The 26765-nt window shown below is 39.3% G+C and overlaps 2 protein-coding genes across 17 annotated transcripts in view; one reads left to right on the top strand and one right to left on the bottom strand.

The window, feature by feature from the left end:
- SRPK2 (SRSF protein kinase 2) overlaps nucleotides 1–26765 on the top strand; it is a 272440-nt gene that overhangs the window by 48920 nt on the left and 196755 nt on the right. The gene's annotated exons all lie outside the window — the stretch shown is intronic.
- On the bottom strand, nucleotides 12523–13767 carry LOC101441065 (rho-related GTP-binding protein RhoG-like). The gene has a single exon (XM_004448807.5). The coding sequence runs from the start codon at nucleotides 13675–13677 to the stop codon at nucleotides 13102–13104; it is 576 nt and encodes a 191-aa protein (XP_004448864.1). The 5' UTR covers nucleotides 13678–13767; the 3' UTR covers nucleotides 12523–13101.

Raw genomic sequence — 26765 nt, 5'->3', positions numbered from 1 at the left:
GCCTCCTTGACTTGTGTGATGAGCTGGCCCACGCACAGTGTTGATGCGTGCAAGGAGTGCCGTGCCACGCAGGGACGTCCCCCACATAGGGGAGCCCCACGTGCAAGGAGTGTGCCCCGTAAGGAGAGCAGCCTAGTGTGAAGAAAGTGCAGCCTGCCCAGGAATGGTGCCACACACACAGAGAGCTAGTGCAGCAAGATGACGCAACAAAAAGAGACATGGATTCTGGGTGCCGCTGACAAGAGTGCAAGCCGACACAGAGGAACACACAGCGAATGGACACAAAGCAGACAACTGGGAGTGGGGGTGAGGAAGGGGAGAGAAATAAATAAGAAATAAATCTTAAAAAAAAAAAAAGATATGATCCTAGCAGATGTAGCTCAGTGGTGAACACCTGCTTCCCAAGTATGAGGTCCTGGGTTCAGTCTCTGGTACCTCCTAAAAAACAACAACAACAAAAAAAAACTGAAAAATGTGGTCTTTTAACTGTCGTTCACCTTATTCCCTATCAAAACTTTTACATAACACAATGTCTTTTCCTTATAATATTTCTTGTAGTATGCTTGTTCATATCACTCATTTCTTTGGTCTTGTACATTTAAAAAAATATATGAGAATGAGTCTAGGCTATCTCATCAAACTCAAAAGCTACTGTCTAATTTTTAGTTAGTGTTTGAATCTTTAGGGGAGAAATTAGAAACAGAATTACTCTTATAATGGACCCTTTAGACATTTGACATCAATATGACAGTTATCCTTGTTCATTGTTCCATTTACACTACTATTTAAATTCCCCCTTTCCTTCCTTTAGTGTTTAAATCAGAAACTAGGTAAGTTTTTTCTTTTTTAGAAGTGTGAATGTAGGTGGAACCGGAGGGAGTTTAAGTCAAAAGAATGCCTAAATTGATCATTTACCAGAGGCTTTCGCACATTTGGGGTTTAGCAGAAAGACTTGCTAATAAAGTTAATCGTGGAAATATGGAATAATGGAAGGGCTATACAGTTGAACCTCTAAGTTAGGGTACAGAGGAGAAGTCAGAAAACTACGGCTTACTGACAGAATATAGCCTGTGACTTTAAAGATCCACAAGCTAAAAATGGTTTTCACATTTTTTAAATGATTGAAAAAAATCAGAAGAAAAATATTTTGTGACCCAAGAAAATTAACTGAAATTCAGATTTCAGTGTCTGTAAATAACGTTTCATTGAAACACAGCCACATTCATTTACCTATTATCTGTGGCCTCTTTTGTGCAACAGCAGCCGTGTTGTATAGTTGTAACAGAGACCGTATGGCTTGTGAAGCCTAAAGTATTTACTATCTGGTGCTTTACAGAAAAAGCTTGCCAGCCTCTGGTGTAGAAAGTTACTGAAAAATAAAATGACTTGATAAACTAAGAAATATTAGATTTGTGAGAATGGGAACTCCTAGCCAACATTTGATAATCTTATTTAATTGAATAGGGCATTGAAACACAAAGTACTAAAATGGAACTGTAGTAATTATAGTGAGTCAACACCACATTTGTTGGAAAAAAGATGAAAAAGAGTTCTTTCCTCAAGGAGCCTAGGTTCTATAGGGAACCAAACAGCTGAACACAAATTCCCTCAGATTTTCTAACCTTCACTCTCTCCTAGTTTTAAGACCTGTTGTAGCTAAAATATTTCATTCATCTTAATTTTGCATTTTACACACTTTTCACAATTTTGTAATACCTATTATGTTATAATATTTGGCTCTCAGAGTTTCCTCACGGGCTTACTTCTTTAACCATCTCTTCTACTGTTTTCCTACAAACTTTTTTTAATTTACTGTGATCAGTCCCTACCCACAGTGTAGGTTTAGTCTTGGGAAAAATTTTTTTCAGGTCTTTAGCAAAGGCTGAATGGCTAAATATATATTTTTTAATTAAAAAAAAAGTTTTGTTTTATTTATTTCTCACTCCCACCCTCGTTATTTGCTCTCGCTGTCTGCTGTGTGTGTCTGTTGGTTGTGTGCTCTCTGTGTCTGCTCATCTTCTTTTTAGGAGGCACCAGGACCTTTCATGTGGGAGCAGGGTGCCTAATTGCTTGAGCCACACCTGGTGGCTCCCTGCTTGTGTGTGTCTCATTCTGTTTCCTTGTTGAATCATCTCATAGTGTCAGCTTGCCTCGACAGCTTGTTGCATCAGCTGGCTGTCTTGCTTGTCTTTTTTAAGAGGGACTGGGAACTGAACTTGGGACCTCCCTCTGGTAGGAGGGCACTCAACTGCTTGAGCCACATCACTTCCCTAAACATTTTTATGTCATTTATATTTGTGCTCCATCTCAGGAGTTCATTCCCTTGCCTCTTGTTGAGTCTAACTACTCTTTTCCCATTCTGTACTTATGTATATTCTATTTTTTGCTCATAAATCCCCTCTCCCCTTGTTTATTTGATGCTTACCTGCTTTTCATTCCAGTCAAGTCCATAGTTGGGGAAAATGGGGCTGCATGGGAGGAGAATGACAGAATTGGGGAGATTATCTGACTTTACAAGGAAAGAAAAGCAGTGTATGTAAAGAGGTATAGAGTTAAAAAAAAGAAGATGAGTTCAACAAATAACTTGGTATGACTGGAATTTAATGTCTTTAGGGGAAACTGTTAGGAGATGAGACCAAGAAGCTAGGCAAAGGTCATATTATGAAAGATCCTTTCTTATACCAGTAGGTTTTCAGATCTTAGTGTGTATAATACTTATCTGGGCTAAAAATGTTTTGGCTCTACCCCCAGAGATTCTGATTCAAAATTGCAAAAAATCTGGATTATATGATGTGGAAGGTGGGATATAAGGGTGACCGGGGGTGAGTGCAAATTATGGAAGGTCTTGATGTCTTGTTTGAGCTGCAGCTTTTGATAAGATAGCTATTTTAAGATTAACTAGAGATCAACAGGAGAGTGATTCAGGGAAAGCTACTTCAAAAAATGTTCAGGGAAGCAGATGTAGCGATGTAGCTCAAACAGTTGGGTGCCTGCCTACCACATGGGAGGTCCCAGTTTCAGTTCCCAGTGCCTCCTAAGGAAGATGATCAGGAGAGTGAGCTGACATGATAGGCTGGCATGGTGAGCTGCACGCAACACGATGATGCAACGAGATGATGCAACAAGTAGACACAATGACGAAACACAATGAGAAATGCAATTAGAGTCACAACAAGCAGGGAGCGGAGGTGGCTCAAATGATTAGGTGCCTCCCTCCCACATTGGAGGCCCCGGATTTGGTTCCCATTGCCTCCTAAAAAGAAGATGAGCATGCAGTGAACAGACAGAGAGCAGACAGTGCCAACAAGTGGGGGTGGGGAGAAATAAATGAAATAAATCTTGGGAAAAAAAAAGGCTGTTCAGAATGCATTGGGAAGAGGAATAATACGGGGATCTGGTAAGGTAGGAGGTTTCTGTAGCAATTAATTTACAATCAGTTTGAATTGATTTGAATTGATGTGCCTAGGACTTATGGCAATAGTAGTAGAAAAAGAGAATCTGAAAAGGAATTTGAAAATAGAAACCAAACTCTTGAGAGATGGGATAAAGTGAGGGAATGTAAAATAAGTTATGTTAAATTATAGAAAATGCAAGTGATTAGCAGATGTTTTGATGAACAAATTTAGTTTTACCTTAAAGGGGTTAAATTTTTCAGATGCCTTTCTTTTTTGCAGTTATCTATAGAAAATCTTATTTTCAAATTCTGAATGGTTACTTTTTACTATCTTGTTTAATGGTTTTATTATTTTGCTTTTATTATCTGCTATCAAGGATCCTTTTAGAATTAGATGAGGTATAAAATTATACACATTCTCTTAATCGAAACTTTGGCGTTAAAAAAAATGATGTTGAGAGTAGACATTGCTAGTACTATTTTCATTTTTTGTCTGTATTCTCTTCTAGACCTCTTGCATAATTTTATTGTTGCGGATTTTTACCAGCTCTATTGAAGTAGAATTGACATACAGTAATAAACTATGCACATGTGACATATGACTATATGTGTAAAACCATGACTACAATCTTCATAATAAACACCTCTGTTATTCCCCAAAATTGCTTTCTGCCGCCTTGTAATCCTGCTCTCCTGTCCCTTGCTGCCTCTCCTCCCGAACTTGTTGGACAACCAGTGATCTGCTGTCATTATAAATTAGTTTGTAATTTCTAAAATTTATGTAAATGTCCTTTTTTTTCCTTCAGGCTGGCTTCTTTCACTCAGCATAATGTCCTCCAGGTTCATCCATGTTGTCCTATGCTTATGACTTCATTTCTTCTTACAGCTGTGTAATATTCATTGTGTGACTACATCCCAATTTGTTTATCCATTCATTGGTTGAGGAACACCTGGGTTTCCATCTTTTGACAATCGTGACGCCACTACGAACATTGTTGTGCCAGTGTCTGTTTCACTGCTCAGAGTTCTTCTGGGTATATCCCCAGTAGTGGTATTTGCAGGGTCATGTGGCAAGTCTGTATTCAGCTTCCTTAGGAACTGCCAAACAGTCCTCCACAGTGGCTGTACCATTCTGCGTTCCCACTTACAGTGAATAAGTATTCCTATCTTTCCTCATCAACTCTGACACTTGCAGTTCTCTGTCTTTTTAATAGTGGCCATTCTAATAGGTGTGATATAATATCTCATTGTATTTTTGATTTACATTTCTGTAATTGCTAGTGATGTTGAACATTTTTTCACGTATTTTTTCGTCATTTGTATTTCTTCACACATATGTATATTCAAGTCTTTTGCTCGCTCTCTTTTTTTAATCTCTGCATCATCGTCTTTCTGGTGCATTGCTTCACTGTGTGGGAACCTGCACCTCTCTGGGCTGCATGGGGTCTTTTGCCCATTTTTAAATCAGATTGTCTTTTTATTGGTAAGTTTTAGCACCTCGCTAAAGAGAATGGATATTAAACCCTTATTGGATATGTGATTTCTGAATATTTTCTTGCATTGAGTTGACTGCTTTTTCACCCTTTTTACAGAGTCCTGTGAGGTGCAAAAATGTTTAACTTTGAGGACCTCCCATTTATCTGTGTTTTCTTTTGTTCATGCTTTGGGTGTAAGGTCTAAGAAACCACCACCTACCACAAGATCTTTAAGATGATTTCCTACATTTTCTTTTAGGAGTTTCGTGGTCCTGGCTTTTACCTTTAGGACTTTGATCTGTTTTGAGTTGATTCTTGAATAGGGAGTGAGATAGGAGTCCTTTTTCGTTCTTCTGGTTATGAATACCCAGTTATCCCAGCACCATTTTTTGAAGAGACTGGTTTGTCCTATTAACACAGACTTGGTAGGTTTGAAAACCAGTTGGCTGTAGAGGTGAGGGTTTACTTCTGGATTTTCAGTTCTAGTCCACTGATCATTGTGTTTGTCTTTATGCCAGTGTTGTAGAAGACGAGAGAGCTTCAGTTATTTGTGTATAGAAAGGCCAGGACTCAGGAGTGATTTTGAGAAGGAAAAAATGATTTATTGACGGCTGGCCGGACTCGGGAGCTTTCTGTTTCAAACCCGAGCCTTGAACAAGATTTTTGAGTTCCTTTTTTACAGAGAGGAAGGGTCAAGTGATTCTTTTGTTTCAGTGCTCAATAGGCTTGAATTACCATGTATCTCCACATCCTAGGTAAGCTTTTAACATGGACTTCATACATTCTAGATAAGCTTTTAGCACATTTGGTCTGCATTTTTATAGAGTTTACATTGCTAAATTGTTTCTCCAGGACTGGAGTTGTTGTCACGGTTATCAAGGGCAGGGCTGCAGTTCTTCCTGTCCCAAACGCATCGCACAGAAAACATACCACTCAGGTTATCTACGAATATATGAACAGTTCCCCCACTCATAGCCTACATCATTTCCCCCCTTATGCTGAAGCTTAACTTGCGAAGCTTTGGCATAATTATTGTTGGAGGTATGAGGTGAGTGGCTGTTTTGATTGATTACTCTACTTATCAGTTTTTAGTGAAGCTCTAAAGACAAAGTTCCTGTTAAAGCATTGAGGATTTATCCTGTTTTTAGAAGTTTTCATTCTGGACATTAGAATCCTGGGGATGGGCCTCCCCGCAGTTATCTTGGGGCCATTGGCACTTACGTGGATTTCCAGTCAGGCTCCTGATCCATCTATTAATTTTATTTTACTCTTAAAGAGTTTACACCTTTAATCTTAAAGGGGTGCTGAAGGGAGATGATCTCTTTTCTGTAACTGCTTCCTGTTGGCCATGGGCTGTAGTCATTGCCTAACAAGGTGTAAAACTTTTATTTTATTTTAACTGGAGGAAGATGGATCTTGCATTCTATATGAAGCTGGATGAAGTTTTCACATTGTTAATAAGATGTTTATTCTGAAAGAAACAAACTTCATTAAAATTTTGGAATACCAGTTTTTAAAAGAGGACATTGGATTACAGAGGTAGACAAGTTAGGTGCTTATAAAGATGGCATCCTTTTTTAAAAGCTGGTGAGAGTAGTATACATACATACATACATATATATTTAAGTTATTTTCAGAGAGAAATTGCAGCAGATACTTAGCTTTGTTTTGAAGTTGTATATCAGGTTGTTTAATGATTGACACACATGTGCTCTGTTAGATGCTTCTGGTGAACTGGCACCTTTTGGGCAGTTGGTTTCATTCAGGATTAGTGCACCAAGTTGAAATTTCCTTAGTTTTAGCTGTGGGGGTAATTAGAACTACAGAATAAAGTTTTTAAAAAAATTTTTGGTTCTAATTGTACAATTTCCGGTAATTTTGACTGTTCAATGGGTAACCCATTATTAGCAAGTCACCCTCATTTTTACTACACAGTAGAGTACAGTAGCATAGTAAGTTGGCTGAGCCTGGCTAAGACCACCACCTTATTTTATAGACATGTTTATTAATTATTTAGAAAATGAAGTTACCAGGAATTTAACATGTCTAATAATATATTTTTGGGCAGCAGACTTGGCCCAGTGGTTATGGCGTCCGTCTACCGTATGGGAGGTCTGCGATTCAAACCCCGGGCCTCCTTGACCCGTGTGGGGCTGGCCCACGTGCAGTGCTGATGTACACAAGGAGTGCCGTGCCATGCAGGGGTGTCCCCAGCGTAGGGGAGCCCCATGCACAAGGAGTGCACCCCGTAAGGCAAACTGCCCAGCTCGAAAGAAAGTGCAGCTTGCCCAGGAATGGTGCCACACACATGGAGAGCTGACACAACAAGATGACGCAACAAAAAGAAACACAGATTCCTGTGCCGCCGACAACAACAGAAGTGGACAAAGAAGATGCAGCAAATGGACACAGAGAACAGACAATCAGGGTGGGGGGCGGGGGAAGGGAAGAGAAATAAATAAATAAATCTTTAAAAAAATATATATACTTTTGTACCTGATCCAGAATAGAAAAGATAACGTTATAATTATTAGGCATATATTTAGTACAGGATAAAAAGTACAGCACATAATATTAATTAATGTATTATTTAATGCATAAGGATTCTGAGTTGCAAGTCATAGTTTTAAGTTTCAGGTTTGTAATACTTTACATGTTATCTCTTCATGGGAGCAGGCCATAATGCCAATTGTGCTTAAGTTTTAGTTACAAGTATCCTGGTAATCATGGCTCCACTTAGCATTTTCTTCACACAGTGAGTAAGTCGCAGCATTGTTGATCCTAGAGAGAGTTTCCAGTGTTCTACCAGCCTGGTACATGGTGCTCTCTGGCAGTATGGAACAGTGCCAGCCTGGAGGTGATATCCATTGTACGCTTGGCTGTACTGAGTCATCATTGGCTGCTGCAGGAGCTTGAAACTGCAATGTAGTTTCCATCAACTTCAGGAGCATAACCAGAGGCTGATATAACAAATATTTCTATTTGAGGGGTCAGTGACCAGCCTAGCCAATAGCTCACATGGAGAGGCAACCTGTAATGTATTCAAGGCCTGGTGTGGATGCCCAAGAAAGTTTGGTAATGTTAAAGTTTATTCCTTGTTTTTATATATTTTAAACATTTTAATGCAACACATCATATATCAAATGACTTTATTTATATAATTTTACCAGGGAGATAATAGTAGGTATTTTACTTTAGTAATACAGGAAAAAACTATTTTTCATTGTTAAAATGAAAATGGAAGATTTCTAATAGAATCAAGATAACTTTTCATTACCATTTACTTAAATATGCACTTTGCAGTGGCCTTCAGACGGGTTTTATTATCACAGAGTTATTCTTTGCTACCAATATCAATCCAGGTTTTTAGTTAGTAATAATGACTTCTAGAACTAGAACCATTTAAATGTTTTCAGTTTGGAAGATGTTTTCACAACCTTTTTATAATTGACCACAACCATATAGACTAGTTACTTTACATTTAAATAAACTTATTAAATTACAATTACCAACCAAAGAAGTTTATTTTATTTATTTCAGAGAGCATATCTACACTTTTTTCTTTAGCTAATTTCATAAACATGAACTTACAATTTTGATTACTACAAAGATTTTGTATATATAATGTTAATTTATTTAATGGGTAATTTATAAACTAAGGGAGATTACACTCAAGCTAAATAAAACTGAAACCATTATAATCTATGCAAGGAAAGCTCTCCCCCTTTCCCCATGGGAAGCCAAAACTTCCTTTTTTTGTTTAAGTTCTGAAACTGTGAATGGTTTTAAAAGCATACTGACTACCAGGTTCTGAAACACATTACAGTCACATAATTTAATTGTAATCCAGGAAAGATCTCTGTATAGCTTTTATGGAATTCCTTTAGTTACTGAATTTTGGCAACAGAACCACTAACCACTCTTATTTTAAGACTGTCAAAGGTTTAAACTGGGGAATTACAGGGCAAACTGATTCTTAATTCCCCAGCCTAGTAGATGGAACCTGCCACACCTAGTCCTGCCCTCAAAGCTCTTGCAAAGAAAAGGCCCTTTTCTAATAGTTTCTATAATCAGATTTCTATATGACCTTTCCATCCTGCTTAGTCTAGTTTGGGCTACAGGAATATTTATTCACATATATAACTGCATATTTAACTTTTAGCAATTTGAATAGAGCTCTTTTAAGAATTTTGATTTGTTAATTTGATATTATTATCCAGACGTATGAAGATATACACTGAGCAAATAGGCAGACATAAATAGAGTTAGACCCAGAACACAACTCATTGATGTTACTTATAATTTACATTGTTTTATATACTGTTCAGTTTAATTTAGGTTTTATATATATTACTTATATAACTGCGTATTTAACCAACAGTTTGAGCAAATAGGCAGACACGAATAGTTTGACACAGAAACACAACTTACTTTATTTTATTTTTATTTTTTATTTCTCTCATCTCCCTCCCCCCCCCATTGTCTACTCTCTGTGTCCTTTTGCTGTGTGTTCTTCTGTGACCGCTTCTATCCTTATCAGTGGCACCGGGAATCTGTGTTTCTTTTTGTTGCGTTATGTTGTTGTGTCAGCTCTCCATGTGTGCGGCGCCATTTCTGGGCAGGCTGCACTTTCTTTCGTATTGGTGGCTCTCCTTATGGGGTGCACTCCTTGCACGTGGGGCTCCGCTATGTGGGGGACACCCCTATATGGCAGGGCAATCCTTGTGCGCATCAGCACTGCGCATGGGCCAGTTCCATACGGGTCAAGGAGGCCCGGGGTTTGAACCACGGACCTCCCATGTGGTAGGCGGACGCCCTAACCACTGGGCCAAGTCTGCTTCCCACAACTTGTTACTTAAAACTTTCATTTTTTTCAAAATAAGTGTGGCTACAAAATAATTGAAGATTCTAAAAGGTTTTTTCCCTTAATTTGCAGTATAACCATGCAGCTTTGCAGAAGAATTTTGTTTCTTAACTAATGGCTTGTAACCAAAATGTTCCCAGTGCTTTAACACAATTCTCTTTTGTTTCAGAACTTTATATTTTACCTTGAATTTAGCAGAATTTTGAATGAGCAAAAAAGACTAATACTTTGTATATTTACGGAGTCTGTTGAAGCCTCAGGGAGACTGGTTTTTCTCATGAATTGCCACTTTTAGCAACACTGACAGTCAAGACAGGAGACCTCCTTTATTTTCCCAGTCCTTGGAGATAGTCAAACTCCAGTGGTCGTTCAACCCCGCGGGCTAAGAATTTCACCAGGCAGTGATTTAGTTCACACCTGGAATCATGAGAGAAAGCAGGCTTACTAATACCAGTAGGACAGGAGACAGGGATGTTCCACGGCCGCTTTTCCCTGGATTATAGGGGCAGAAGCTGTTATGAAATAACCATAGGCAAAGCCAAGGGGTGAGGCTAGGCTTGGAGTAACTTTAAACAAAGGTAAGGTTAGTTTAGAATTTACACTTACAATAGGTTCAGGCTAAATTCACCAGTTATAATTTCAGTTATTATCCTTCTGCTGTTTTATAATATAAATGCATCTATAAATGATCTTGACTCTTAGTTATACAGTTTTCATTAAGTTTTAACCTTAAGGTGAATTAGATACCTTTATTAATTAAGTTACAAGAATTTTATTAGTAACAATTCTGTGAAGTGTTCTGCCTTTTTCTAGTAACAAATTCTCATCTTCAAGTTATGCATTTAATTCACCGGCAAGAGAGTATTGGCATTTAAAGATTCATTTTCAAATTACCTTTTACTGTGAATTCTTAGGCGCCAGCAGCTGACAAAAGCCAAACAGATTTTTTTCTCTGTAGCTTTACAATCCTGAAGTTCCCAGCCAGACCATTAAAAAGGCTGTCAAGTGGTTAGAGGTCTGTTGTTTCAAGCCATAGCCTCCTTTCTTCAGAGAAGTTTACATTTCTGAAACATTTCTACATAGTCTCAAAGAGAGAGAGATTTGGAAAAGCAGAAGAACCTGGGCAGAATGCAAATTTATTTTGACCTTTGACACCCTAGGGAGGGAACTTTACTGCATTTATTTTGATACTACTTTTCATCCCCTTCACCTCCCCCCTTCCAGGCAGTCCAGTGCACAACAATCAAATAGGAATGTGACTTATGAATAGAAGGTGTGGGCTCACTGGAAAGGGGCAAGCCGCTTCCCCCTTTCCAGATGGGCAGAAAGGACCTGCTCAGATTTGGCGCCCTCCCCGGGGACCCAGCCACCCTGACTGGGGCAGCCCCAACAAACCTGGGTGTGTGGCGCGGACAGGGATGGCAAAGGGGTGGATCAGAGACAAGACAGCAGAGCATGCGCAAACATCTAGACTCCGCAGTTTTGCCCTATAATCAATTCATTCCCTTGCCAATGGCAAGGGAGGGTTCCAGCTCAACCAAATTCCACCACTTTACATAACCACACAACTCTAACACCAGCACTGAGTTTACACAGACCAAAGCACAAAGGTCATTAATCTGACTCACAAAATCTATATGTGTATCTCTTTTGCACGACTGCCCCTGCAGCCATTACAAACCTTAAAAAGAGAGAACACTTAACATTAATATCTGATATAAAGCGAATTCTTTTGCAATTCAGCACCACAACAAAAGACTTAGACCTATTTCACTGTTTAACTTTATACCCGGACCAAGCTTCACTAGAAGAGCTGATTCATTTTCCTGTAACCAAGTTTTTCAAAATCCAGACCAATTTCCAGGACGTTAGGACTCGAACCTATAAACATCCTTTCTTATTATAATCAAACGCCCTCTCTTTTCAGCAGAGACAAGACCAGTTACCAGATTCTAACATGCAGTTAGACAAACCCAAAACACCAGGCTTTTCCCTTTTTTTTCCTTTTTCCAGACCTAAGGAGAACGGCTTTCTCCAAATTTCTGGAGGTACTAGGGCTCTCTCTTGGGAGTTGATCAGGCTCCCTCCCCAGGAATTAAAGCTAAGGTTTTTCCTGACTATGCTCCCCCGGGGAGTCTTACCTTCCTCCACGTCTGGAGTTCTTTTTCATTCTCAGAATCTTTCTCTTCAGACCTTCCATTGCCCTCTAATTTCATTGGGAAGACTCTGGTGGAGCCCACATCTTTTCTGGAGTAAATTTAATCCAGGGGCACCCTGATAATTCGGGGTCACCCAAGTCCTCCCGGCTTCCTCAGGGATCTGGAAGGGGCAGCAAAAATGCTACCGTCTCTGGCCTCCGTTTGCAGTCCTGGGAGAGCCCCCCCCCCCCAAATGTTGTAGAAGACGAGAGAGGTTCAGTTATTTAGGTATAGAAAGGCCAGAAGTCAGGAATGATTTTGAGAAGGAAAAAATGTTTTATTGACAGCTGGCCAGACTCGGGACCTTTCTATTTCAAACCTGAGCCTTGAACAAGATTTTTGAGTTCCTTTGTATTTACAGAGAGGAAGGGCCAAATGGTTCTTTTGTTTCAGTGCTCAGTAGGCTTGAATTAGCATATATCTCCACATCCTAGGTAAGCTTTTAGCATGGACTTCATACATTCTAGATAAGCTTTTAGCACATTTGGTCTGCATTTTTATAAAGTTTGCATTGCTAAATTGTTTCTCCAGGACTGGAGTTGTTGTCACAGTTATCAAGGGCAGGGCTGCAGTTCTTTTTTTTTTTTCCACTGGAGACAGGAGATTTTATTGATGCTGATGGGGGTTGGAAAGGCCCCCAGGAGCACAGGGGCCAAGTCAGTCAGCGGATGCGTAAGGCCTGGGCATGTAGGGGCAGGTGGGAGCAATTCATCTTCTCAGGATTCTGTGGCTCTTTCCTTGGGGAAGAGAGAGAGCATCTTGGGGGGGGGGGGCGGCAATTCCAAGAGCAGCGAGAGCAGAGGTTAGGGATGGCTGAGAGCCCCTAACCTGAGAGGAGGACCACAATAGGCAGCAACACCTGTGTGGGAAGCTGGACGAACTGGTCAGTAGGGGAAAAGGGCAGGTGAACACTGGGCTGGCCTCTTGGGGAGGAGTCCAACCTTAACCTGGGTAAGCTCAGGAGGACACCTGGTGTTACCAAGGGGAGTGGGGCAGGACCCAGAAGCTGGGCCCCTTTCCCTGCAGGCCTCCTTAGGGAGAAAAAGGCATTCAGGGAGCTCCCTGGCAAGGGGTGCCAGAATTAGTCCTTAAGGCACAGCTGGGGGCAGACAAGGCACCAAGGCACAAGTGGTAAGGGGGCAGGGGCAGCCTCCAAGCTGAGCACCAGGGTCACAAGAGGACACAGGACCGCCCACGCTTGATGGGCGTGGGGTTGAGCACAGCCCGGACAGCCTCAGCAAACACCTCCTTGACGCCGTCCTGCTGCAGAGCCGAGCACTCGAGGTAGCGCACAGTGTGGATCTGCTTGGCCAGTGCCTGGCCCTGCTGCGGCATGATGGGCGCCTGGCCCTGCTCCTTGAGGCGCCGTAGGGTGTCAGGCTGCGCCCTCAGGTCCTTCTTGGTGCCCACCAGGAGGATGGGCACATCAGGGCAATGGTGGCACACCTCTGGATGCCACTTGTGCCGCACGTTCTCGTAGGAGGGCGGACTGGCAATGGAGAAGCAGATGACAAAGACGTTGGTCTGAGGGTAGGAGAGTGTGAGGAGGCGGTCGTACTCCTCCTGGCCCACCGTGTCCCACCGGTTCAGGTTCACTGTGCGCCCATCAACTGCGCTCTGGGCACTGTAATTGTCGAACACTGTGGGGATGTACTCCTTGGGGAAAGCGTTAGTTGTGTAGCAGATGAGCAGGCACGTCTTGCCCACTGCCCCATCACCCACCGCCACACACTTGATGCTCTGCATCCTGGGTGCAGCTGTTGCAGTGGAGGCAATGCCTCCTCCCTCTTCTGGGCCCCTCTGGATGCAGTTACCTGGTGCCTCCCCACGGCGGGGGAGCTGCGGGCGGCTGCTGCAGTTCTTACTGTCCCAAACGCATCGCACAGAAAACATATCACTCAGGTTATCTACGAATATATGAACAGTCCCCCCACTCGTAGCCTACATCACCAGTACCATGCTGTTTTGACCACTGTAGCTTTGTGATATGTTTCAACATCAGGCAGTGAAATTCCTTCCATGTCGCTCTTTTTTAGAATGCTTTGGGCTATTCGGGCACACTTTCTGTTCCAAATGAATTTGGTAATTGCCTTTTCTGTTTCTGTAAGTAGGCTGTTGAAATTTTGATTGGTATTAAATTGAATCTATAAATTAGTTTGGGTAGGCTTGACATCTTCATGATATTTAGTCTTCCAGTTCATGAACATGGCATGTCTTTCCATTTTTAAGTCTTCATGGATTTTTTTTAAAGCATTGTTTCATAGTTTTTTGTATACAGATCCTGTAGTTTTTTTTTTTTTTAAGATTTTTCTTTATTTCTCCTTCCCCTTCCCCCTAGTTGTCTGCTCTCTGTGTCCATTTGCTGTGTGTTCTTCTGTGACCACTTTTATCCTTATCAATGGCACTGGGAATCTGTGTTTCTTTTTGTTGCGTCATCTTGTTGTGTTAGCTCTCCACGTGTGCGGTGCCACTCCTGGGTGGGCTGCACTTTTTTCGTGCTGGGTGGCTCTCCTTATAGGGCATACTCCTTGTGTGTGGGGCTGCCCTACATGGGGGACACCCCTGCGTGGCAGGGCACTCCTTGCGTGCATCAGCACTGCACATGGGCCAGCTCCACACGGGTCAGGGAGGCCCGGGGTTTGAACCCTGGACCTCCCATGTGGTAGGCGGGCGCCCTATCCAGTGGACCAGGTCTGCTTTCCTGGGTCCTGTACTTTGGTTAAATTGATTCCTAGGTATTTGAGACTTTTTCTTGCTATTATAAATGGAATTTTTACCCTGATTTCCTCCTCAGATTGTTTAATACTACTGTGCAGAAACATTACTGATTTTTGCATGTAGATCTTGTATTCTGCCACTTGCTGAACTTGTTTGTTAACTCAAGTAACTTTGTTGTGGACATTTCAGAGTTTTCTAAATAATGGATCATGTCATCTGCAAGTAATGAGAATTTTATTTTTTATTTTCCTATCTGGATACCTTCTACTTTTTTTCTTGTCTAATTGCCCTTGCTAGAACTTCTAGCACAATTTTGAATAACAGTAGTGACAGTGGGCATCCTTGGATGTCATGTTTCCGATCTTACAGGGAAAGATTTCAACCTTTTCTTATTGAGTGCAATGTTGGCTGTGGGTTTTTTCATATATGCTCTTTATCATATTGAGGAGTTTTCCTTCTATTCCTATCTTTTTTTCTTTTTAGATTTATTTATTTACTTACCCCACCTCCCCCCATTTTCTGCTCTTTGTGTCCATTCACTGTGTGTTTGTCTGTGTCTGCTTGTATTCTCATTAGGCACCTCTGGGAACCAATCCTGGGACCTTCCAAAATGGGGGAGAGGCAATCACTCTCTTGTGCCACCTCAGTTCCTTGTTCTGCTATGTCTCTTATTGTCTCTTCTCTGTGTCTCTTTTTTATTTTTTTCTCTGTGTCTCCTATTGTGTCATCAGCTGTGCCAGCTCACTGTGTTGGCCTGCACTTCCTGTACGGGACAGCACTCCCGCATGGGCCAGCACGCCACACGGGCCAGCTTGCCCTCATCAGGAGGCCCTGGGCATTGATCCCTGGACCTCTCCTGTATGGTAAACGGGAGCCCAAACTGCTTGAGCCACATCTGTTTCCCTCTATTCCTATCTTTTGAAGTGGTTTTATTAAGAAAGGATGTTGGATTTTGTCAAATGCCTTTTCCACGTCTCTTGAGATGGTTGTGTGTTTTTTTTCCCTTCAATTTGTTAAAGTGTAGTGTATTATCTTGATTGATTTTCTTATGTAGAATCAGCCTTGCATACCAGGATAAATCCTGCTTGGTCATGTTGTATAAATCTTTTGACATGCTCTTGGTTTTGATTTGCAAGTACTTTGTTGATAATTTTTGCATCTATTTAAATTAGAGATATTAGTCGTTAATTTTCTTCTCTTGTTATGTCTTTATCTGCATTTGCTATAAAGTTGATGTTGGCTTCATAAAATCTATTGATTAGTTTTCCTTCCTCTTCAATTTTTTGGAAGAGTTTAAACAGGATTGATATTAATTCCTTTTGAAATGCTTGAAGAATTCACCTGTTTAGCTATTTGGTCCTGGACTTTTCTTCATTGGGAGAGTTTTTTTTAGTCAATCTCTTTAAATGTGATTGGTTTGTTAATTTCTTGTATTACTTGAATGTCAGTGTATGTTGAGCAGTTCTAGGAGTTTGTCCTTTTCATCCAGGTTGTCTAGTTTGTTGGCATATGGTTTTTTTGTAATATTCTCTTATGATCCTTTTTATTTCTGGGTGGGGTCATAACTTTGCTCTTTTCATTTCTGATTTTATTTATTTACATCTTCTCTTATTTTCTTTGTTAGTTTAGCTAGGGGTTTGTCAATTTTAATGCTCTTAAAGAATGAACTTTTGGGTTTGTTGATTTTTCTCTTTTTTTTTTCTCACTTTCATTTATTTCTGCTCTATTTTTTTATTATTTCTTCCCTTCTGCTTTTGGGAGTAGTTTTCTGTTGTTTTTCTAGTTTCTCCAGTTGTTCAGTTAGATCTTTGATTTTAGCTCTCTCTTTTTTAATATAGGCATTTAGGGTTGTAAATTTCCCTCTTTAAGACTGCCTTCTCTATATCCCATAAGTTTTGGTAAGTTGTGTACTTGTTTTTATTCATCTTAATATATTTACTAATTTCACTTAGAATTTCTTCTTTGAGCCACTGATTATTTACTCATTTGATTATCCCTTCTGCTATTTTTTCTTCTATACTTTCCTCCAAGCCTCTCTGTCCTGTCTTTTTCTTTCAGGCTCTAAGGCTTCCTTTAGTGTTTTCTGCAAAGGTGGATTCTTTTTTATAACATCTTAGAGTTTCTGTTTGTTTGTGAATATTTTAAACTTACCTTTGTATTTGAAGAACAATTTTTGCTCAAATCCTTGGCTGGCTGTTTTTCTCTTTCACTATCAGATTTTTATCATGACACTCTCTTCTCGCCTCCATGGTTTCTCATGAGAAATCCACACTAAGTCTTACTGGACATCCCTTGTGTGTGATGGTTTGCTTCTCCCTTGCTGCTCTCAGAATTTTCTCTTTTATCTTTGACATTTGACATTCTGAGTAGTGTGTTTCTTGGAATAGGTCTATTTGCATTTATTCTAATTGAATATGGTGTTTCTTCAACCTGTAAGTTCATTTGTTTCTTTTTTTTTTTTAATTATTTACTTCTTTTTCTTTTTTAATTTATTTTATCCCTGCCCCCCCCCCCCCCCCCCCCCCCCGTTGTTCTGGGTCTATTTGCTGTGTGTTCTTTGTCCACTTCTGTTGTTGTCACTGGCACGGGAATCTGTGTTTCTTTTTTTGTTGTGTCATCTTGTGTCAGCTCTCTGTGAGCGGCGCCATTCCTGGGGAGCACTTTTCTTTCGCTCTGGGTGGCTCTCCTTACGGGGTGCACTTCTTGTGCGTGGGGCTCCCCTATGCCGGGACACCCCTGCATGGCAGGGCACTCCTTGTGCACATCAGCACTGTGCGTGGGCCAGCTCCACACAGGTCAAGGAGGCCCGGGGTTTGAACCGCGGACCTCCCATGTGGTAGACGGATGCCCTAACCACTGGGCCAAGTCCGCCTCCCCATTTCTTTCTTGAGGGTTGGGAAATTTTCAACTATTTTTTCCTTAGATACTCTTTTTGTCCCTTTTTCTTTCTCTTCTTTTCCTGGAACTTCCCTGACACTTATGCTGTTACATTTCATGGTATCATTCAGCTCCCTGGGGAGATCCAACCTGTAAAGGCTAGAAAAAGCCTCTCTTACATATTTACTTTTAATTTCCTCCCATGTCCTTCTTAGGTGAGCCCTAGATAGTGCTCTTTGGCAGCCTGGTCACAGTGTGTTTGCTCCAGCGTGGACGGGATTAGTGTGATAGAGGATCCTTCCTGGGGGCTAAGAGCCTCGTAGTTCATATTTACTCAGAGGCAGTTCTCCCACCTTTGCCGGCCGCCCCCTCTCTTTTGCTGGGTAGGATCTAATTGTATTCCTCTCTGTGTCCTCACTAAAACAACCAATCCAGGTTAGTAGAGAGAGGGAGATTAAGAGGTTCGGATCTCTTAGTCCCAGATCTTTAGTTCCCAAATTAGCTCCCAAGGCAAACATTGGTGCGGCCCCACCGGCCCTGGAAGGGCCCATGGACACAGCAGACCACATTTATGAGTCAAAAGCTGAGTCAGCCTTAGGCTGTCCCTCTCCCCTTTTCTGGAAATGTGGGTCTTTGGGTTCCCCTTTGTGTGTAGCTGTGGGCACCAAGGCCTGAGACTGATAAGTGTTTATAGGGTGGGGGAGGATGTCGACAGTAGCACCTGCTGCCCCTGCTTTCAACTCACAGTTTTGCTGTTGTGATTCTTTTCCTTTATTCCTCTCTCTTCTGCAGTGTCCAGCTTTCTCTTGGTTTCCTAAATCCTGGAAGATTTTTTTCCAGGCAGTTTCTGCCTGTCCTCTATCTATTTGCCTGGGAGTGGAGGGAGTCCTAAGTCTTTCTTGTCAGCTGTATTCCCGGAAGTCGCTAGACCAGTTTTTAAAAGTTGGATTGTTTTCTCATTTTATTGACCTTTGAGAATTCTTTATATATTCTGGACCAAGTCCTTATCAGATGTGATTTACAGATACTTTCCTCCAATCAGTGGCTTGTGTATATTGTTTTCATTGTCTTTTGAAGAGCAGTTCTTTTTATGAGGTCTGATATTAATTTATTTCTTTATGGACTTGATTGTAGAATTGTTTTTAAGAACTCTTTGGCTAATCCAAACTCGTAGAGATAGTTTTCTAAGTTTTCTTCTAGACGTTTTATAGTTGTAGATTTTACATTTACACCTTTGATATATTTGGAGTTAATTTTTGTGTATGGTATTAGCTGTGGCTCAAAAGTTTATTTTTTTTACATAAGATATTTAGTTGTTCCAGTAACCTTTGTAGAAAATACTATCCTTTCTCCAATGAATTGTCTTTGTACCTTTGTCAACAACTAATTAACCATATATGCATGGCCAATTTCTGGACTTTTTATTATGTTCTATTGATATGATTGTCTATTTTGATGCCCATACCATACTCTCTTGATTACTGTGTTTTTGTAGTAACTCATGAAGTCAGGTAGTATAAGTCCTCTAACTTTGTTCTTTTTCAAAGTTGTTTGGGTTATTCTAGGTGTTTCTGTATTTCCATAAGAATTTTAGGTAATTTTTGTCAGTTTCTTTTTCAAAATGCCTGCTTGGATTTTTATTTTTTATTAGAAGTTGTGAGCTTACAAAACAATCATGCATAATGTGCAGAATTCCCATATATCAGCATATATTTGTGTGCTTATTCTGTTGACTCTAAATTTTCTTACATTGTTGTGGAATATTTGTTACAGATTATGAAAGAACTTATCAGACTATCACCATTAACTATGGTCCGTACACTTGGTGTATTTTTTCCATACACCCATTACCCTGCTTTGATTTTGATTGGAATTGCTTTGAATCTGTAGAACACTTTGGGAAGAGTTTGTAGTTTTCAGTGTACTGATCTTACACATCTTTTCTCACACTTATAAATGAAATATACTTTTTAAATTCTGATTTTTATTTTAATTATATCTCACATTAGTCATGGTTATGATTTTGGATTCTAAAATTAAACCTGGGTTTAAATCCCAGCTTTGCCACTCCTGTGTACATGGATTGGGCAAATAACTCAATCCCTGTTAAACTGTTTTTTCTTTAGTAGAATAGTAATGAATATAGTCAGTTTCTCAGTCTTCACACTATTTCTCAACCTTGGCTAATCCTTTATGGTGGGAGGCTATCCAGTGCACTACAGAATATTTAGCAACATCTTTGATCTATCTACAAGATCCTAGTTATAGCCTCCCATCCACCCCTCAGTCTAATAATCAGAAAAGTCTCCAGATATTGCCAAGTGGTCTCAGAGATCAAAATCATCCCTGATTAAGTGCCACTGTGTCATAGATTGAACATCATTAGATTGCTGTGGGGGTTATTTTGATAATGTATGGAACGATCTTAGAGCCCATAGCAGACAATAATTGAGTGATTGTTAATGTATCACACATTCTTCAAGTTGATGTTTTAGGGTCTTAAATTATTTTGTTTACTCTAAGCAGTATTGCTTTAAGCTCAGAAATGATAGTCTTTGAAGAGAAATCATTTAGTTATTTCTCAGAGTCCAGGTAAAGTTTGATAAAGAAATAATGTGGGTCCTTTATATTAATTTGGGAAGGTTTGTCTGTTTCCTTTTCTGTATAGTGACCAGGAAAACATAAAGAAGTGTGGGAATATTAACAAATTGGACTGCTGTCTGGTTTATCTTGTGTTACATTTTCCTGATATGGTTTTATGATGTTATGTCAAAGGTTGTAGATTTCTACAATATCAGTTGCAAAAGTCAAGTGTGTTTCAAAAACAAAGTAACTTTACCTTCCTCTGTGGGTGTGTTGTTTCTTTGCTGTTCATGATTCATTTCATCATCTTTTGTAAAGACCACCCTACTTTTGTTTTATGGAATTACTTTTTCTCTAAGGGAATTCAGCATTGTTGGGCATGCTAGTGGAAGCAGGAGTGGGAGGGTGTAGGGTATCGTCTGTCAAGGAGCAGGCACATGACAGTCTAAATCTGGAGTTTCCTGCCTAGAATTTGAATCAGTAGTCCAATGACAGGAGACAACACCCTCCATCACAGGTTCCAGGGGAGGCTGTGGAGATTTTCTGGGGCTGCTACTTCCTGTTATTTTTGTCCTTGGATCCTTAGCCTTTCCTTTGATCTTGTAAGCTCCTCCATGACTTTCTAACAACCTTCCCACACCCCTTTTCCATTTTTGAATGGAGTTTCCTGTAAAAAACACATTTAACCTTTCTCCCAAATAGCTTTGATAAAATTTGCAAAGGGCTCAGAATTGTTACGTTTTGATTGCTGGTATGTAAATATATACTTTTCATATTAATATATACTCTTTTGGCTGATTTTAACATTAACATTTCTTTTTTTTTTTTTAAGATTTATTTATTTATTTCTCCCCCCTCCCGCCATTGTCTGCTCTGTGTCCGTTCACTGTGTGTTCTTCTGTGTCTGCTTATATTCTCATTAGGCAGCTCTGGGAACTGATCCTGGGACCTTCTGGAGTGGGAGGGAGGCGATCATTCTCTTGCACCACCTCAGTTCCCTTGTCTGCTGCGTCTCATTATTTCTCCTCTGTGTCTTTTTTTGTTGAGTCATCTTGCTGCGCCATGCTCCGCGTAGGCCAGCATTCCTGTGCAGGGCAGCACTTCTGTTTGGGGCAGCATTCCTGCGCGTACTCTGCGTAGGCCAGCACTCTGTGCGGGCCAGCTCACTGCACAGGCCAGCTTGCTTTCACCAGGAGGCCCTGGGCATCGAACCCTGGATGGGACCCCAATTGTTTGAGCCACATCAACTTCCCACATTACATTTCTTTTGACTGTTTATTTGATTCTCTTTGCAATAGAGGGCTATTTAGTGAGTATAAATCTGGTCTAGAAAAGAAAAATATCCTAGAATGGCAACCTTTTTGGAGGAAATTTTCATATGACTGTATTTGGTACTTTAGGCTTATCTAGTTGACTCGAGTAGTAATTTAGTTGTACTTTAAGCCATAGACTAGAAAATGTCTTAAAGTTTATAAAACTACATTTCACATTTTAAAAAGACTTATCACCTCTTAGGCTAGAATAGTTTCAGTATGATTAGTTGCAGTCATGATCATTTTGTCTTTAGTCTGAATGCTGTGCAGATGTTAGAGAATTCAGTGATTCACCCTGTAGAGGCAATGATAAAGTTTGGGTCATTTTTCTCTCTCTCGTCTTGACTGTGAATAGTCTTTCTGGATCTGTAGACGGAGATTCATTAGAACCTGGTTAGCTTCGTGGCTGCCTGATGAAGTGTTAGGCCAAGGGATGATTTGAGGAATTGCAATCTTGGAAAATAGGTGAGACCTGATGGAAGTTGTTAGGCCCAGACTGGGACTAACAAATAGAAAGATGGCCTGTGCCAGGTTCCTGGGCATGTTTCTATAGCACTTTGAAATTTCTTATGAAAGTAAGGCTGAACTTATTTGTCAGGCTTCCTTTATTACTAATTTTTATTTTGATTGGAATTAAATTATTGTGTGTAAAGGATCTTGATGAAAAAGATAACTGAAAGCCTCCTTTTTAGGAGCCTTATAATTGTTAGAAAAGTGGTATTTAATATGTTAGGATTTCGTCTATTAAGAATATGTAGTACAGTTTAACTTTGTTCTTTTGTGTGTAACTTTTTTTTGGTATGTTTCTGTTAACAGTGTATTTTAGTATTTAATATTGTATTATATATCCCAAAGAAATTCTTCACTAAGATCTGTATATAGGATCATGTCATCTGCAGAAATGGCTAATTTGATTTCTTCCTTTCCAATTCAGATGTATTTTATTTCTTTCACTTTCCTGATTGCTCTGGCTAGGCCTTCTAGTACAATGTTGAATAACAGTGGTAATTAACATCAGGCATCTTTGTCTTTTTCCTGCTGTTTGTATGGGGAAATCTTTCAGTCTTTCACCATTAAATATAGTTATTGTTGGCATTTCATAAGTGCCCTTTATTTTGGTTATAAAGTTCTTTTCTATTCCTAGTTTTCTGGGTGTCTTTAACATGATGCTAGATTTTGTCAAATTCCTTTTCTGTTTCAGTTGAGATGATCATATATTTTTTTCCTTCATTCTATTAACATGGTGTATTATGTTGATTGATTATCTTCTAGTGAACTGTCCTTGCATTCTGGGAATAAATCCTACTTGGTCATGATGTATTAGGTTGGTGCAAAAGTAACTGCAGTTTTGCATTTTTGAAATTTGCTGTTTGATATTGGAATACATTCTTAAATGTGGTTATGTTATACATTATTTTAATGTGGATTTCTCGCTTTATGTGTTTTTGCTAATGACTTATTATTTGCTGTTTATATTTATTTTAACTATGGACTTGATATTCGACAAAAGCAAATTCAAATGATTTTCTTATTTGAGTTCAAAATGGGTCGTAAAGTAGTCGCAACATTAACAGTGTGTTAAGCCAGGACCTGCTAACTAACGTACAGTGCAGTGGTGGCTCAAGAAGTTGTGTAAAGACCAGAGCCTTGAAGATGAGTTGTAGTGACCGACCATCGGAAATTGATGATCAATTGAGAGCAATCATCAAAGCTGATCCTCTTAAAACTACACGAGAAATTGCCGAAGAACTCAGTGTTGAGAATTCTACAGTCGTTCAGCATTTGAAGCAAATTGGAAAGGTGAAAAAGCCAATAAGTGGGTGCCTCATGAGCTGACAAAAAGTAAGAAAAAAAAATCAGTTTTGAAATGTCTTCTCTTATTCTACGCAACAATGAACCATTTCTCGATTGAATTGTGATGTGAGATGAAAAGTGGATTTTATATGACAATCAGTGATGACCAGCTCATTGGTTGGACTGAGAAGAAGCTCCAAAGCACTTCCCAATGCCAAACTTGCACCAAAAAAGGTCATGGTCACTATTTGCTGGTCTGCTGCCAGCAGACCACAGCTTTCTGAATCCCAGAATCCAGCGAAACCACTACATCTGAGAAGGATGCTCAGCAAACCGATAAAATGCGCTGAAAACTATAATGCCTGCAGCCAGCGTTGGTCAACAGAAAGGGCCCACTACTTCTCCATGACAACGCCCAACCATACGTCACACAATGAATGCTTCAAAAGTTGAGTGAATTCGGCTATGAAGTTTGGCCTCATCCGCCATATTCACCTGACCTCTCGCCAACCGATTACCACTTCATCAAGCATCTCAACAACTTTTTGCAGGAAAAACACTTCCATAACCATCAGGAGGCAGAAAATGTTTTCCAAGAGTTTGCTGAATCCCGAAGCACGGATTTTTACACTGCAGGAATTATCAAACATATTTCTCATTGGCAAAAATATGTTGATTGTAATGGTTCCTATTTTGATTAATAAAGGTGTGTTTGAGCCTAGTTATAATGATTTAAAATTCACGGTCCAAAACTGCAATTCATTTTGCACCAACCTGATATAATCTGATTAGTATGCTGCTGGATTCAGTTTGGTGTTTTTTTTTTTTCCCCCAGAGAGAAAAAGTTTATTTGGTTTCCCAAGAAAAGGAGACAGTAAGCCTCATGGCCCAAAACTGCCTCCTGGTTCTGCAGAAATTCTAGTATTTTATAACTTCAAGATACTAATGAGTGATTGGTGTGGAGTTTGCACAGGTTCTTTCATTAATAAACAATGAGGGGCTGAACCAGGATGGGGGTGGGTACTGACCAGGGGTGAGTTATAATGTTATAACCGTTATCAGAGATCAAGGTATCCTGGAGAGGGGGATACAAGAGAGAGAAAACAAAGGTTAGCTCCAAGGTTTTTCATATGGTTATCAAACAGGAAGGTGGAGTGGTCACCCTTTCAATAGAAATGCCCATGTGCAAAGGTCAGATCCTTCTGGAATAACCATTACAGTGGTTTTTTGGTAGAAATGGCCACATACAAATGGTGAAGTCAGCCTAGCCAGTTTCAGTAATTTTGGGTATTAACCCTTTTTCCGCTAGTTTAAAAAGCATCTATATAATGTTTCAGTAACCATAATTATTTGTAAATTCTTAAGCCGAGTAACTCCTTCCTCTCCTTTATAAAATTTCCGGTCTTGGGAATAATCTGGATGTTGGATCTTTCTGGCTCCTTCATGCTGGAAAGGGGTGTTGACATTATAGGGTAGAGGGTTGAAGCTGGTTGTCCTGTAGTGTAGGTTCCAGGGCTTTTCTAGCCTAGTAATAATTTAGAGACTTTCTGAAGAATAAACTTAATAAATAAATTGAGAAATACAGGTTTAAACAACCCTGTTACATTGGGGAAATAATTATATAACCTATCTTAGATAGAGCTCAGAATATTCTTTGGGCTTTACCTACTGGCTGAAACCTGCCAGGTTATATAAGAGTAACTTCCAGAATGAAATCTCTTAGCCATTAAAACTTTATTCTATTCTATTTCATTTCCCCCTTTTGGTCAGGGAGGCCCATCCCTGGGAGTTGTCAAGTCCTGTATTGAAGCTTTTTTTTTTTTTTTAAGATACATAGATCACAAAAAATGCTACATTAAAAAATATAAGAGGTTCTCATATACCCCACACCCCCACTCTTCCCACATCTACAGCTTTCATTAGTGTGGTGTCATATATTGATGTTTGACAGTATCTTGTTAAGGATTTTTGCATCTATTAGCTATAAGAGATCCTGCTCTAATTTTTTCTCTTCTTGAGCTGTCTTTATCTGGCTTTGGTATCATGATAATTCTGGCTTCATAGAATGTTAGGCATTAATGCTTATTTAGTAGGTACTGGGGACCTTGTACATAGGAAGCAGGCACTCAACCACTGAACTACACCTATTCCCCCTTCTATTTTTTGAAAGAGTTTGGGAAGATTTGACATTAAATATTCTTTAAATGTTTGGTAGAATTTCTGGACTTTCTGTTGTTAAGTTTTTAATTAGTAATTCAGTATCTATACTTGTTATAGTTGTATTGAGATTTTTGATTCCTTCTTGCATCAGATTAGGTTAATTTGTAAGTGTCAGTGAATTTGTCTATTTAATCTAGGTGTTTTAATTTGTTTGCATATAATCCTTCACAATACCCTTTTATAATCAGTTTCATTTCTGTAAGGTTAGTAATAATGTTCCTGCTTTCATTCCTGATTTTATATATTTGTGTCCTCTTTTTCCTTATTAGTCTATCTAAAGGTTTGTTTGGTTTTGATTTTTTCCCCCAAATTCCTTCTTTAATAATAAAAAAAGCCAAATACAAAATTATTTATGCTGATCACAACCATCTGAAACAGGCATGAATAAGACAAGAAAACATTATTTAAAAAATTAATGTAATATCAACAGTAATCTATTCATGATCAGAATATCTCACTCTAGTTGGTTTTGATTCTATTGTTTTTCTATTTTCTGTAATTAAAAAAAAAATCTCAGCTCTAATGTTTACTCTTTCCTTTAAACTAACTTTGGGCTGTTTTGCTCTTCTCCTAGTTTCTTTAGGTTGAAGTTAGGTTAGTCATTTGTGATCTTTTTTCTTTTTTAATAAAGGTATTTGAAGCTATAAATTTCCTTCTGAGCACTGCCTTTACTGTATATCAAACGTTTTGATATGTTGTGTTATAATTTTCATTTTTTCTCAAGATATTTCTTAATTTCCCAGTTCTTGTTTGGCCCATTGGTTAAATACTATGTCATTTAATTTCCACATAATTTGTAAATTTTCCATTTTTTTCTCTTTATTCCTCTGTGGCCTGAGAAGATACTTCATATGATTTCATGTTTTAAAATTTGTTTTTTTGGTAACCTAACATGGTATATCCTGGAAATGTTCCATGTGCGCTTGTGAAGAATGTGTATTCTATTGTTGGAATGTTTTATATATGTCTTTTAGGTCTAATGGGTTAATAGTGTTGTTCAAGTTCTTTATTTATCTTCTGTTTAGATGTTCTCTCTACTATTGAAAGTGATATATTGAACTCTCCAGCTATTATTGTAGGACTTACCTATTTCTCCCTTCAAGTGTGTCAGTTTTTGCCTCATATATTTTGGTGTATATGTTTATAAACATTTTTGCTGGATTGAACCATTTATCAATATATATCCTTCTTCGTTCTTACAATATTTTGATTTAAAGTCTGTTTTGTCTGACATAATACAGCCACTCCAACTCTCTTGATTATTGTTTGAATTGAATATCTTTTTCCACATTTTTACTTTCAACCTCTTTTTGTCTTTTTCCCTTATAG

This window comes from Dasypus novemcinctus, chromosome 5 (genome assembly GCF_030445035.2).
Source record: "Dasypus novemcinctus isolate mDasNov1 chromosome 5, mDasNov1.1.hap2, whole genome shotgun sequence".
Lineage (NCBI taxonomy): Eukaryota > Metazoa > Chordata > Mammalia > Cingulata > Dasypodidae > Dasypus > Dasypus novemcinctus.
Note: the sequence above shows the minus strand (reverse complement) of the source record. Positions and strands in the feature narration are given on the sequence as shown.